Source organism: Ailuropoda melanoleuca, chromosome 14 (genome assembly GCF_002007445.2).
Source record: "Ailuropoda melanoleuca isolate Jingjing chromosome 14, ASM200744v2, whole genome shotgun sequence".
In the NCBI taxonomy this organism is placed as follows: Eukaryota; Metazoa; Chordata; class Mammalia; order Carnivora; family Ursidae; genus Ailuropoda; species Ailuropoda melanoleuca.
Genome location: NC_048231.1, coordinates 97,613,158 through 97,628,087, shown reverse-complemented (window position 1 = coordinate 97,628,087; position 14,930 = coordinate 97,613,158). Strand labels below are relative to the sequence as shown.

The window sequence follows — 14,930 nt, the reverse complement described above, 5'->3', positions numbered from 1 at the left end:
AGGAAGGCTGATGCCTGGCTCAATCTCAGGACCCTGAGATCACGACCGGAACCGAAGGCAGACACTTATCCAACTGAGCCACTCCTTCTAGTTCTTGAATTGATCTTGGTAAATTATATATATTTTTTAACTTTTTTCTTACAACCTTTTATTTTGTTTATAACTTTTTTATTTTGTTTAATTTTTTGTCTATACTGTGTTAAAGTTGTTTATCTCTTTAATTTCTGCTGTCTGTATCTACATCCTGATTTTGGTCCTAATATTAATGCAATTACACTGAAAAGAAATAATGGCAACATAATCAAAATAACTGTCTTCCCATCATCCCTTTATACATTTCTCAGTGTGGGTATTCCTCCCCTGTGCCTGGATGAAAATTCTAACAAGCCCATCTGGATAAAAGATCTAATTAAGTTGAAAACACAATTCACTTATTTGCATACTCAGTCCTAGTATTAACAAAATTCTGAACTAGGTTTACCATCAAAAACTTTTTCCCCTTCTCCTCCTGAGACTGTTTTAGGCTGGAAACTTGCAGTGGGACCAGGGGTCTTGATTCACCTCCTCTCATTTTTGCCTTTCCCAGTGAGCAAACTGGGGCTTTATGCTTCAAGAGGTGGTATGTAGAGAGGGAACATGAGATGGGTACACAAGTTCTCTTACCTGAGCTGGTTCCCCTTGAATGGGCTTCCCCTTCTCTGGGCTTAGATGACTCAGCCTGCCTCTCGGAAGGTGGCCCTGATTTCTGGATGCTTTGGATGTTTTCTCATTTCCTCCTTCTTTCTCACGCGTTCTCTCTCTGGATCCACTAAAACAAGAAATTTGTCCATTTTATTGCTTGCTTCAAAAACACACTCTGGGACTTCTTTTGAGTCTGTTGTACCTTTTTTTCCCTCTCTGAATAAGTTAACATATAAAGCATTTAGAACACTGCCTAACTCAATATATAAACCTTATAAGTGGTAACCCTTACAACCCACTAGGAAGTGAATTGGACCAGGGTCGATTTTGTTCAATGCTATGTTCTCAACGCACAGTTTCTGGCAAATAAAAGAAAATGAACATCCCTATGTATCTTTTGTGCCACCCTTTTTCTAAAGTCTTTTCATCTACTTCTTAAGGAGAATAGTTAATTTTCTTCTTTTTTCATTCCATAATAAAAAGATATTTACATCTATAAATTTCTCTGCACAGATTTTGCTGTATCCTACAATTTTAATAGATATTTTTTGGTTTACTTCTAAGCATATTTTAATTCTTATTGCTTTTTGCAAAGATGTTATTTAAAAGTGTTTTTAAATTTCCAGATTTAGGGGATATTTTTATCTTTTACAGATTTATAATCTTATTGTGTTGAGGTCAGAAAACACACTAATGGGCACCTGGGTGGCTCAGTTGGTTACGTATCTGCCTTCAGCTCAGGTCATGATCCCAGGGATCTGGGATCAAGTCTCTTATCAGGCTCCTTGCTTAGCAGGGAATCTGCTTCTCCCTCTGCCTGCTGCTCGCCCTACTTGTTCTCGCTCTCTAACAAATAAATAAATAAAATCTAAAAAAAAATACACATTGATAATACCACATTTTTTCAATCTGTTGAAATTTACTTTATGATACACTAGGTCTATAATTTACTTGTGTATGTTACAGTATGCATTCCCTGCTTGTTTAATGCAGAGTTCTATAAATGTCCACTCTGTTCTCAAACTTGTGTTCTCAGGACCTCTGTACACACTTAAAAATACATCAAGAACTCCAGAAACCTTTCTTTAATGTGGGTTGTATCTAATAATATTTACTAAATTTAAAATTAAAACTGAGACTTTTTTTAAAAAAGTATCATTTAACACTAATGATAAAACCATTACACGTCATCAGGAAAAAAAACTATTAAAAAAAAGCCTTGATTTTTATTTCTAGATTTTTTTTCACCTTACGTATTTTACACAAAGCAATCTAAAAATGAGTGATATTTTCTGGATTTATTTTCCTTCAACACTAAATGAGATCTGCAGGCCAGAGCAACAGCATCACATGGGAGCTTGTGCAAAATGCAAATCCAGACCTGCTGGTTGAGATTCTGAAAGGAGTATTCAGAAACTGTGTTTTATCAAGTTCTCCAGGTAAATGATGCTTAGTACAATTTGAGAAGCACTTTTTAGCACCATATAATGATCACCTTTCCATTAAAAAAAAAACTTGCATAGCTTTATTTACTCTTTAACTTTCATTGTTAGAGTATATATACAGAAAGTACACAAACTGTAAGGGCAAAGCTCAATGCATTTTCATAAAGTGAACCAATCTACGTAATAAAGCTCAGATCAAGAAAGAAAACATTACCTGTACCCCTGCCTTCTAACACTATTAATTTCCCTGATTTTTAGCTTGTGTACATAAAATCATACAATGAGTACCTTTTAGTTGGGAAAAACCCAGCACAACTCCACCAGAAATTGGCTGATCAAACATTTGTAACATTAGCCAAAATAGGATGACGAAAGGAGGTGGAAAAGGAAGGGAGAAAATTCTAGAGCAGAAAGAGATCTGTGAGGCAGTTTTGTGTTAGAAAAAGAAAAGCTCTGGAGTCTGAAACTTTGTTTCAAATGGCAACTCCATCATTCAGAGCTATTAAGCAAATTACCTTTTCTGAGCCCCAGGATCTATATAATTCCTACTTTGAGAATCTGCAAGAGGATTAACTACTTGTGTATGTTAAACTCAAAATAGACTAGACACACTATTAAAAAATGTTTGAATATGCTGAAGACCTGCAATGGATACTATGTTGTATGCATAAAATGGGTGAAATCTTGGTTTTGCTCTCAAGCAGATCATAATTTAATATTCTAGTCATTAGGAATAGAGTTTTCTGAGATCTCTGCCTGTTGGAATTTTGAACCTAAAGTGATGTGGCTGACATCATAATCCATTTCTATTCTCATAATACATGTTCAGTAAGTAATTTAATCGAAATCCTCTGGTACTTTAGGTCCTATAAAAATGTCATCTAAATCAGACGTAGGGATTACAGCAGGAATCACCATATAAAAATATATCGCTTTTAAAATATTTTTGTTGTGTAGGTGAAGACAGCAAATATTTTATAGTATTTTACTCTTACCAAAGGAACCAGAAAATAGGAACGAATCATCAAAAACTTGTATTTTATGATCAACTTCACTTTTTCAGGTTCCAAGAGGAACAGTTTTTAAGATGTGACTAATCTACTTGGCAAAAACGCATTAATAGAGCTTACTACTAGAGCAGATATCTCATTTCGCAAACAGGTTCAAAGAAGAGTCCAAATTTATTTTGGAAATATATGGAGGCTCACACATCAATCCATAGTCTTCCACCTTTCTACACAGTGATGACACCCACCTCCTTTCACGAATTTGATCGCTCGCTGCCCAGGAGCAGCAAGTGAAAGATCTGGCAAAATTAAACCTCAAGCTGCGCTGGAGTTTATCTCATTTTCCCCTCTAAATTTAGCTGGTATCTAACTTCCCGGAAACGCCCCCCAACTCCACACACCGCTCCGCCCCCACAGGAGAGCGTCCACTTGTTAGGTTCCCACGCTCCCGAAGGCAGCGGGAAGCGCACAGAATTTGAAGGCACGACTGCGCAAGCGCTCCAGCTCCACGCATGCGCCGCAGTTCCGCGCATGCTCAGAGGCGGAGGCCGGCGAGGTCCTGTGAGGGTAGCGGAGGCCGGCCTGCCCCGCCCCCGCCCTCCGCGCCTGGCTTCCCTTCTGCGCGCGGAGGGGCAGCTTCCCTTTCCGGAAGCGCAAGCAGCGGTCGTCGGTGTCTCTTTCCTTTCCGCTGCTTTTGCAGCTTTCCTGCAGCAAGCATGGCAGCTGGGAGACGCGCGGCTGGCCTGCGGCTCTGCGCCACAGGTAAGGGCCGCGCGGAGGCTTTGGGAACGGGGACGATGGGGCGGGCGCGCGCGGGGACCATCTCCGGCGTGGGGTCGGGCTTGGGCAGGGGTCTCCCGACAGGGTGCAGAGAGGTTCTGGGATTCTCCGAGATGTCCCCCAGCTTCTGGGTCCTTCCACCAACGCGCCTGTGCCGGGGACCAGTGCCAGAAAAAGATGTGCTTGTCTTCCATTTGGTTCTTTGCTTAGTGTGGCAGGAAGTTTCAGTAGCGCTGACTCCATTGATAAGCATGAAGGCTCCACCACCCCAGCTTGTGGCCAAACCTTGCTTTGGCTTTAGGTTCCGACTCTTGTCACGTCAGAAGAATTTTTACCCACCCGGGGGTATGGCCAAGGACAGGTCATGATGGCCAAGGACAGGTCATGATCAGGTTTTTGGATTGTGCAGTGTGAAAAGTGGTCAGCGTGCGTGGTGGCCTTTCTTAGCCTCCTCTTGCCAGCATCGCATGCCATGGTCCTCACTGTGGTGTGTTCACTTACTCAGCAGCCGTTTGGTTCCCCCTATGTGCCAGGCTGTGAGAACTGTTAGGGTTAGAGATGTAGCGCAGTTTTGTTTCTACCTATGAAGTTGAAAAAAAAATAAAACATAGTATGTTTACAGAATGGCAGTTGGAGTTATAGAGGAGGAGATAATTACTACTGGAGAAATATAGAAGAATGATTTCAATGTTAAAAAAAAAAAGATGGAATGGCAAAAAAGGAAAGAATGATGAAAGTAAAAATGCATTGAAAGAGAACCTCTGTGTTTTAGATTTACTAGCCAACATAAACCTTGCCATCACAGTTTAGGTGCCTGCAGAGTGAATATTTAGTAAAGGGATGAACTACATATGCTTATGCATTGTTTGTGCCTTGGAATACATCAGTGATGGATTTTATGGTAGATTGTAAAAAATCAAAAACATTTTATAGATGATTAAGCATGTAGTATGAAACAAGTAAAAGCATTTATTGTAAACATTTTGTCCTTTTTTCTCTTTTTTTTTCCAGTTTTTTTACTTGATATGGCTTTCTGTAAAGGATTTGTTGAAGATTTAGATGAATCGTAAGTATATATGTATTTTAAATAGCGTCTATATGTAAAAATGGGGTTGGACTCAGTAGAGTTTACTAACAGTTCCATATTCTGTTTTATCATTTTTCATTGTACTTGTTAGCTTTTCTGCTTATATCATGATTGAGCAGGTACTGGAATTTAGTAACCATACTGTATATTTGTTTTTATAGTACCATAGCATTAATCACAAAGCCTTGCTTATATTAGGTAAGTGGTTGAGGGGTCCAGCTCCAGACAGACCAAAATCCTATGTGTGATCTTTCAGACCTGACCATAGGCAATTACAAGGCTTTTCCTGGCAGATTTTAGGGGGGAAGCTGCTCTCCCCACACCAGACTTGGTGCACAGCCAGTGCATTGCCGTCTCTGGAGGGAGTTGTAATCATACACTCGGGCCCCTAGGCTAGCCAGGCTCACATGCGTATCTAGCACATGCAAGTTGCCTCTTTTGAAGGCCTCTTATTGGGAGCCTCACCTGGGGCATTTCTAAGCATCTCTGCTGAGACCTCCTTATCTAGGGGGTTAGCTGAGGCACTTTTCTTTGCTTGGACTGAGTGCTTTTCCACTCCTGTTCCTTTCCCTCTTTCCTTCTCCTGCCCGTGGGTTCATAAAGAGGCAGAAGCCTTAGTTCAATGCTCCTCTGCAGTGAGGTGAATTCTTTTGTCTGTGCTGCATCTACCTGACCCTCACCTGGTACTGTTCCACCTGGAAAAATGGAACATTGAGGAGCTCGCACCTTTTTTTGCCTGTTGGCTTATGTCACAGTAAGCGAATAAAGTCCTGATTATTACTTCAGTTTGGCTTGTTGTCCTAATTAACTACCTCTACACAACAAAATTGGCACAGTAGCAGGGTGGTCATATGAACACAGTGCTATTCTGGAAGAGTAGGAATCCTGAGGATCCCAGGGATCACTTTACTAGCCATGCTAATGGATACTGGGGACTGACAGATTCTGAAGGGAACTATTGTGGTTTTTTGTTCTTGTTTTTGTGGGGTTTTTTTAAGATTTTTGTCATTAATGAGAGAGACAGCGTGCGCAGGAAAAAGCATCAACGGGGAGGGGGGGAGAAGTAGAAGCAGACCCCCTCCCCCCACCGAGCTGGGCTCGGTCCCAGGACCCTGGGAGTCCTGGGATCATGACCTGAGCCGAAGGCAGACACTCAACCATCTGAGCCAACCAGGCGCCCCTGAAGGGAACCATTGTTAACATGGAGGTAATCTTGTTAAACTTGGTGTCTTGAGGGCTGTGTCACTATAGACTTCCTCCTTTAGAATGCCCTCACAGTGGTGACTTTTGCCTGGGAAGGAGAAGGAAGGAGGATGTGAGCAGGCACAGACATGTATGACCCTCACCTTTCTCAGCTGGGCGCTATGTGAACTTGACAGGTTTGGCCCACCCATGAAAAGTTTCCTGTCACTGAAAAATGGCTGCCCCGCTCTCACAGAGGCTGTAGTGGTCCTGTGAGCCACGTTGGTGACCCCTTGGGTCTACATGGAGAGACTAGGAAACAGTGGATAATGAGACTGTTACATACACTCAGATTTCTAGGTTTCTCTTTGATGTTCCTGCTTGTTACCAAACCCATTTAAGCCTCCTCGTCTAATCAGTTCAGTCAGTCGGTGGCACAATCCAAGTCTTAACTGAGAAATATGCGGACATGGAAGAAGCAGCCACCACTAAGACGGCAAAGATTGAGCAGCACAAAGAGTGACATAAGCGTGGGAACCGAGCACCCTTTCTTGGGTAGCCCAGACATAAGCCTTTCTGAAAAAAATCTCTGGGTCTGTTTGTTCATTAATGGGGTCTTAAAGGAGGAGATTGATAGGCTCCTCCCCAGGCCAGATATTAAGTCATGAAGGGTCTGATGTACAGTCCCACTAGGGTCAACATGATGACAGCCCCTCTAACTATCACAAGTAGTATTGCCACCAGATGAGTGGAAGAGCCCTAAACATCTACCCAGACCTTGAATAGGTGTTATGTTGAGGTCCCTCCGTCCCCAGGGTGGGCTGGATATCCTGTGCCAAGGCCAGAGTTCATTGGGGAAATTGGGGAGAATTGTACTTCTTGGGCCTTTTGGATATCCGTGCACAAGTGAGTGTGATCTCTACTGCCCCTGCTACCAGGATGAGGAGGATACATATAATGCCTCCCAGTTTTGAGTCCGTGTTGACTGATTCAGACCCTTTTGCCCAGGCTTGGCTCAGGGTGAGTACTTTAAAGCCCCTACTACTAAACATGTTACTAGTATAGATGTGGGGTGTATGTGTACCCCCATTCACCTTTGTCCCTAAGCCCCAGTGGGAATTGCCGTAATACAGCCATTTTAGTGGAACATGTGGCAGACTATGAGCCTACTTGGTTCCTAGCTCCTAGTGCCATTATCATCCGAAAACAATATTGGCTGCCTGGTGAGTAAAGGAAACAGCCATCCTGATTGCTGAGCTGAAGGAAGATAAAGTGCTCTGTGAGACTATTTCTCTATTCAGTAGCCCCTTCTGGCCTTTGCACAAGGCCTTGGATACCAGGAGACTGGCTACTGGATATAAGTTCCTCAGTACCAAAGTGCTGCTCTTGCCACTGGTGGTACCTGACATCATAAAGAGGCTACTGGAGGTAGCTTTGTCTGTAGCAGTTAAGATTGCAAATGCCTTTTCCAGCATCTCTCCAGTGGGCTGATCAGGGTCAATTTCCTTCATGTGGAATGGATTCCAGCACACCTTTAATGTCCTTCTACAAGGCTCTTTAATTTCCCATCTGTCTGCTATCAATGGGTAGGCCATGATCTGGAAAGTCTTGCTTTTGGAGGGAGCACTGGCTTTGTTATGTTGATGAGAACCTCCTAGAAGGCTTAGACAGGGCAGTGCCCAACAAGGACAAGTGACAATGTGGCTGGGCAGTTAACATAGGCAATGTACAAGGACCTAGTTCCTGGGCCTGATTGGGAAGCAGTGTAACATCCGTTCCGGAAGAGATTGTTATCAAACTTTCTACCTTTTTTTGAAAAAAAAAAAAAAAAAAAAAAAGAGGCCCAGGGATTGGTGGGCCTATTTGGCTACTGATGCTGTCATATAGCCCTGTGGGGATCTTGATGACACCCTTCCATCAGGTTACCGGAGGGGTGCTGCTCTTGAGAGGCCCCAACCAACAGGATACCCTGAAGGCCCTCCAGCAGGCCACCAAGCCTCCCCCTCTTCTGAGCCCCACTGATCCACATCTGCTATTTGAATCACCATGTCAGCAAACTCTCAGTTCACTGATCAGAGCCTGTGGCAGGAGGAGAATGCTATAGACCAGTGTAGACCAGTCATTGGCTGAAAGGTACACTCCCTTTGAGAGATAATTATGGGCCTTGGATGAGAGCAGTAGTAGGCTCACAAGCAGAACTTCCAGTCATGTTGATAAATAGGGCCAGCTCTGGGTCTCTAGTGAAGTGGAAATGGAACTTAGAGCAGCCCGTCTGGAGTCTTGCAACTCCATGGAAAGGTCTCATGAGTGCCCCTCCACCCGCCAGGAATAACACCAGAGGAGGTATTGCCTCCTCTGGCCCAATGAGTGCCCAGACAGACCTCCAGGAGCACGTACGGGCCTGGTCACTAACGGCTTCTCTGGGTTAACCTGTAGGAATTGGGTGTGGCTGCCGTCCAACCTGAAAGAGACCGTCCTTCATCAAGGATGGTAAAGAGCCCTCACACCGCGGGCATCTTCATGCAGTGCGGAAGATTATCTGCCCCACTGTCCCTGCACCTCCTGCTTATTGCTCCAGCCCTGGCAAGTGAGCTCTGCTGTATTTTTCACTGTTTCATAGGCTGTGGCTAATGGCTTGGCCATTGGTTGTGTAGCATATAAAACAGAGCCCCTGTGGAGATGAGACATTTGGGTGAAGATCATCTGCTTCTTCTAAGTGTTTTTTTCTAATTGTTTCTAAACATACAGTGTTATATTAGATTCAGGTGTATAGCATAGTGACTCAGCAGTGCCGTGCATTATGCAGAACCCATCAAGAGAGTGTTTTATAACCTGTGTGAATGCTCACCAGAAAGGCCCCTATGCTGCAAAAGGAAACATAACCAATGAGCATATCATGCTTTTAGCTCAATGTGGAAACTGAATGAATTGTTCTCCACACCAAAGCAAGCAGGTGCACAGTCAGTTGCCTCCTGGATCCACAAGAGGCTGGCCCGTGAAAATTCCGATACCATCCTAGATAGCAGTACACAGGCTGCCACTGTGGTGAGAATTCTGATAGGAAAACAGCATGGAAAAGCTGTCCCACTTGTCAGGCCCTGGTCAAGCCTAAAAAATACTGCCCCCCAAACAGTTTCCTTCAAGTGAGTGGGCTAGGGCATTCTCAGCAGATAGAATAGGTTGGGCCCCTTATGCCATCGATCATGTTCCAGTGGATCTTGATACCAGTAGACACTTTCTTTGGGTTTGGCTTAGCCATTTCCATGCATTCCATGGACTCCAGCCACACTCTCCAGGCCCTGAAAGACCACATTTTTTTCCTCTTCAGGTTCCTTGAGAACATTGCATCTGATAACAGTCCTGAGATTTATGCTCAAGCTACCCATCAATTGGCCCAGTCATGGGCATACAGCAGACTCTCTATGCTTCAGATCACTCCTAATCCACAGGGGTACTTGACCATTTTAATGAACATTTGAAGTATGGGCTTAATCAACTGGTGGGAGGGGACAAGATTACCCCAGCCTGGACTACACGTCTCAGGCCTAGGTCTCAATGCAGCAATTTCTCAACCAGCTGCTTTGCACTAGTGCTGCCTGGTTGGCCAGGTTGTCTGTCCCCTTCCTTCAATTTGATAATTATTGACTGCAGTCTCTGTGGGGGACCCTATAAAGGACTTCCATACCAGCTCCTTCCCAAAGACTCAGACCAGTGGGAGATGAAAATGGCTATTGAACACCAAGCACTGGGAGACAGCAACCTCCTGCATTTACCCCTGGGTGCAAAGAATGGGTCTTTGCCTCGAGAACAGTGACCATCAATTAGAGGTCTCTAGTTCGATTGCTTAAGTTGGCTGTGCTGCTTTGCCTGGGTAGCTTCATGTCGTGGATACCAGTGTATACGACAGAACTTTTAATTAAGCATAAGAGGAGCAAAGGCAGAAGATTTGGGTTTACCAACCTGGAGGACTGATTACAGGTGCTTTCCTTGCCCATGGTGCAGGACAGACTGGGGTCACAGCCAGACATAGATGTGAGCACCCTTGGACTGAAGAGCTCAGATACTGGATATATGTTCTCTTTGTCTTAACTGTAGGTTCAAGAATTTTACTAAAATATCCCCCATAAAGAACTTTTGTCAATCATTCAGTAGAGATTAAGTAGAGATTAAATAGAGGTCACTGTGCAAGGTACTAAGAGATGAAACAAGCGTATTTATGGTTGGATAATACATAAGTACAACATGTGGAAAATCGATAAGAATCCTAAAGGGGATAAAGACAATGTGGAGAGATTGTTTCTAGCTGTGAGGAATTTAGGAAGGCATTATGGAGTAAGAAATGCTTTTAGCTGGATAGGATGTGAACATGGAAGAATGTAGAGAGTCGAATAAACATTGTGAATTTAGCTGTGATAAATACCATGAGTTGATTGGAAATCATAGGATGCTTATATTTGAATGGAAAGATAAGTTGGAGCCAGCACATGGGTGTGGGTAGCAATTTATGCCTCTTTTTGTACGTGGTGGAAGGGCACCTAGAAGGTGTCAAGTAAGAGTAACATGATCAGATGATCAGGAAAATTCTTTGACTGTAGGCTGTTGTGTCAGGGGGTCCCCAGAAGCACCCCCAGGCTTGGTTTTTGACCAGGAGCACTCAGAGGACTCAGTCTATTGGGGAAGTCACGGCTATGATTTACAACAGTGAAGGGGCACAAAGCAAAACCAACAAAGGGAAGAGCCAATGTGGGATAAATTCCAGAGGAAACCAGGATCCAAGAGTCCTCTCCTAGTAGAGTCACATGGGATGTGCTTACTTCCTTCATCAGGATTTGTGACCACATGTGTGAAATATTCTGTACCAAGGAAGCTCACTAGAGAATCAATGCTTAGGGATTCTTAGTGGGGGGTGGTCACGTAAGGACCTTCCTGCCTCGTCTGTACCAGAATTTCAGACTCCTGGAAGGAAAGCAGATGTTCATCATAAAACCACTGTGTTTGCACAGTGTTGGAACAGTGAGCTATCTTATCAGGAAATGGTGGAAACCCTCCTGAATTTCAAGTTCCCAGATGCCAACCAAGGCCCAGTATTGCAAGCAGACCTTTTTAAGGATAGCAGTCTCAGATTAGCTATGCTAACTGTAATGCACAGGAGTAAATGGAATAGAGGGGCCAGGAACTGCAGCCTATAATCTGTGTTTCTACCAAGTCCCACTTAATTTTTTTATTTAATTTTTTTAAAGATTTTATTTATTTATTTATTTATTTATTAGAGAGAGAAAGAGAGCGCATGAGCAGGGAGAGGGAGAGGGAGAAGCAGACTCCTCCACCAAGCAGGGAGCCCAACTCGGGGCTTGATCCCAGGAGCCTGGGATCAGGACTTGAGCCGAAGGCAGATGCTTAACAGACTGAGCCAGCCAGGTGCCACATTTTTTATTTTTTTAATTTTTTTTGTACTCCTCATTACGTAATCAGTTCTCTACTTTTTAAAAGATGTTTGATGGATAAGATTTAGAGGTCACTTAGTAAAAAATTTTACATGAAAACTTGTTGAAAGACTTTGTCCCATGCTCCAGTATTTATCAGTTTTTCAGCCCCACATACTATAAAGTAGAAACAAACATGCAAGCAGAGATTGTTTTCTTGTGTTTGTTTTTTAGGTTTAAAGACAATCGGAAAGATGACATTTGGCTTGTAGATGTGAGTATGTAAATTTTTGTACTAATTAACTACCCCTGCCGTTTTAAGTATTATTTTCTGTTCTCCTCCACACAGATATGGCAATATATGGTTAGTGCTTATGTATATTATTTAGTTTTTGTTAACGTAGTATTATATAGGTTATTATAGTAAGACGAACCTCAGAGCCTTAAGGTTCCTGGCAAGGGAACGTGTTTTTGCTGAAATTCTGAAGAGGTCGACATATGGATTATGCCTGAGGGAGATTGTGGTATGATTTTACTACAGAATTCACTCTTCTTTTTTCCTGTTATGCAAGAAATTGTTTATGTTATTATCACTTGACAGTAAAAAATCTTATTTTCATCTTAATGGAGAACAAAGTCAGATTTTCATCTTACTTCTTTTTTTCACTTCCAGTTTAGAATGTATTTAAACCTCATGTTGTTTGGGATTCCTTTTAACTTGTCTCGGTAGAAATGTAGTTGAGTGGCAGGAAAAAAGATGGAATGAGACTAGCAGAGTTGACGCTGAAGCCAAGCGATGGGGCGTGAGAGTCCATTGTTTAATTCTTCCTCTCTCCTTTTGTGCATGTTTGAACATTTCCGTAATTTAATGTTAAAAAATAGATGAATCTTATTTCATGGAAGTACAACAAGCAATTTGTTACACCATTTCACTAGAGGAACCTGTTTCCACCTCAGCCATGTGGTGATCCTGAAGAAAAAGGAACTGTGGTTTTAGTTTCATCAACCCGACTTGTCCCTATGCCAAGCCAGTCTTCTTAGTGGTCCTCCCATGCCTTACTAGTAGTTATGCTAAAACTACGTTGGGGTTTTCATAATAGAAATAGACCGATGTTCATCATGAACACTTAAGGGATGTGTGTGTGTGTGATGTATGTGTATTTGGTGGTTTCATTTTATAATACGACATACACTGACTTTGAGGCAAAGATGTTTTTATTGTAAATTGTCGGTTTTAAATAGGAACCAGTAGTCATTTTAAATAAACTTAAGGTAATATCAGTGTTGAGGTATATGCTAGGAGTTACACTAATTAGATTCATGTGTGTGTGTTTTGCCTTTTATTTCGAAGCTACTTTTGAAATGATATTTAGACTTTTTATCTAAAATGGACTCTTCATCAGAGCATTTAGTCAAAGAGATTCTTTAAAAATTAAGATTGGTATACACAATAGCACAACATTTTAGTGATTGTCTTTTCTTTTTCCCCCAACAAGTTTTATGCACCATGGTGTGGCCATTGTAAAAAACTGGAACCAATTTGGAATGAAGTTGGTCTTGAGATGAAAAGTATTGGTTCTCCAGTTAAAGTTGGAAAGATGGATGCCACCTCCTATTCCAGTAAGCATTTACTCAGTTTGTTATTTTATGTTCTCATAGTGGAAATGGCTTACTTAACTTGAAGCAGTATTCAAGGTAGGAGGAAGAAATACTTACTTTTTACTCAGGTAAATTAAGGTTATCTTAATAATTAAAACTGTATACTTTATGAGTTAAGTGATAGCCATCAAGTGTATAATATGCAGTGTATGTTAATCTTCTGCATAACATAGATGTATTAGTCATTGTTCCTACTTTGAGCCTCCTTGAGATATGTTTACCTGAGGCAACTACAGAAATTTGAGTGGCAAACTGTTGATGTTGCTGTGTGAATTCAGAATGAGAGTTGTTGTCTGAGTAGCCAGAGGTGACATGGTAGAGGAGGAAAGGGAGCCCTACAAGATGAGTTGAGGTCGCGCACGGGAAGGTATTCACAGTACAGAGAATATCACAGCAAAATCTTAGAGTTGAAAATGAGCTTAATAAGTATGTTCCAGAGAATAGGATGTCCTAAAGCAGAGGATGGCAGACTACAGCCTGTGGACAAAATTGGCCCACTGCCCATTTTTGTAGACGGAGCTATATTGGAACACAGTCACACTCTTTTGTTTACTGTTTGTGCCAGTTTTCATGTTCCAGTGGAGGAGTTGAGGAGTTTTAAGAAGAGACTGTTTTCCCCACAGTGCCTAAGATACTCGTTATCTGACCTTTTACAGAAAAGTTCACCAATGCCTATCTTAAAGGATTTGAGAAAAGAAGAATTTAAGTTTAGAGAAGTACGAAGTATCATAGAAATTTGGAAAGAGCATAGCTTCAGAAAGCAGACGTGAATTCAAATCCTGCTTCTGCCTGCTACTTTTGCCCTGTAAAATGGGGAAAGTTTCTTAACATCTCTAAGTTTTGTTACCTCCATTGGTAAATATTTAATTGTCATGTGTCTTTCATTGTTTTTTTGAGATTTGAATGATGTAGCACCTGTCAAGTCCCTTACAGTATTCAGTACATGGAGGTTCCCTTTTCCTTTAATCAGTGAAGGAAGTGGAATTATGTAATGCACGTTTCTTTTTTAGGAAATCAGGATTATATTCAGGATACAGCTTTGGAAAAGGACAGGCCTATGTTTTGTTTTGTTTTAAAGATTTTATTTATTTGTCAGAGAGAGAGAGAGCACGCGTGCACACATACAAGCAGGAGGAGTGACAGGCAGAGGGAGAAGCAGACTTCCTGCTGAGCAAGGAGCCCATCTTGGGGCTGGGTCCAAGCCAGAGGCAGATGCTTAACCACCTGAGCCACCTAGGTGTCCCAGGACAGGCCTATGTTTTAATCCCACATCAGCCATGTGCTACTTCTGGGGCTTTGCAAAGGGCCTTACCCTCTCAATTATAGTTTCTGCGTCTGTAAGTGGGAGAGTACTAATCCTGAAGGTTTTGAGATTGTATTAACATTTCATATTCAGAATCCCTCGCACAGTGGCTAGCGCACATAAGGTGAAGTATAAGGCCAGATTTAGGGGTCTGTCACATCATGCTGTTTAGATTTTATCAGTTGTCAATTGAGAGGTAATGGACATTTTTAAGAAGCCGTTGACTTGATAAAAATATTTTTGGCAGCACCATATATAATACAAAAGAAAAAATTAGAGACAAGAAAATCATGTAGGTCAGTTTTTGTATGCATCTTGATGTAGGACGCTGGAAGCCCAGACTTGGTAGTGACAGTGAAGAGT

General features: G+C 42.2%; 1 protein-coding gene across 2 annotated transcripts in view; it reads left to right on the top strand.

Annotated features, from left to right (window-relative positions):
• Positions 1 to 3,763: 3,763 nt before the first annotated feature.
• TMX3 (thioredoxin related transmembrane protein 3) overlaps positions 3,764 to 14,930 on the top strand; it is a 44,650-nt gene continuing 33,483 nt past the window's right edge. Inside the window, exons 1-4 of one of the 2 annotated variants that reach the window (XM_034642249.1) lie at positions 3,764 to 3,895; positions 4,925 to 4,979; positions 11,840 to 11,879; positions 13,102 to 13,225. In XM_034642249.1, the coding sequence (XP_034498140.1) occupies positions 3,850 to 3,895; positions 4,925 to 4,979; positions 11,840 to 11,879; positions 13,102 to 13,225 (265 nt within the window). In that variant the 5' untranslated portion in view covers positions 3,764 to 3,849. Of the gene's footprint in view, positions 3,896 to 4,924; positions 4,980 to 11,839; positions 11,880 to 13,101; positions 13,226 to 14,930 lie in introns of those variants that run through there. The other variant, XM_034642250.1, reaches the window with a different exon arrangement.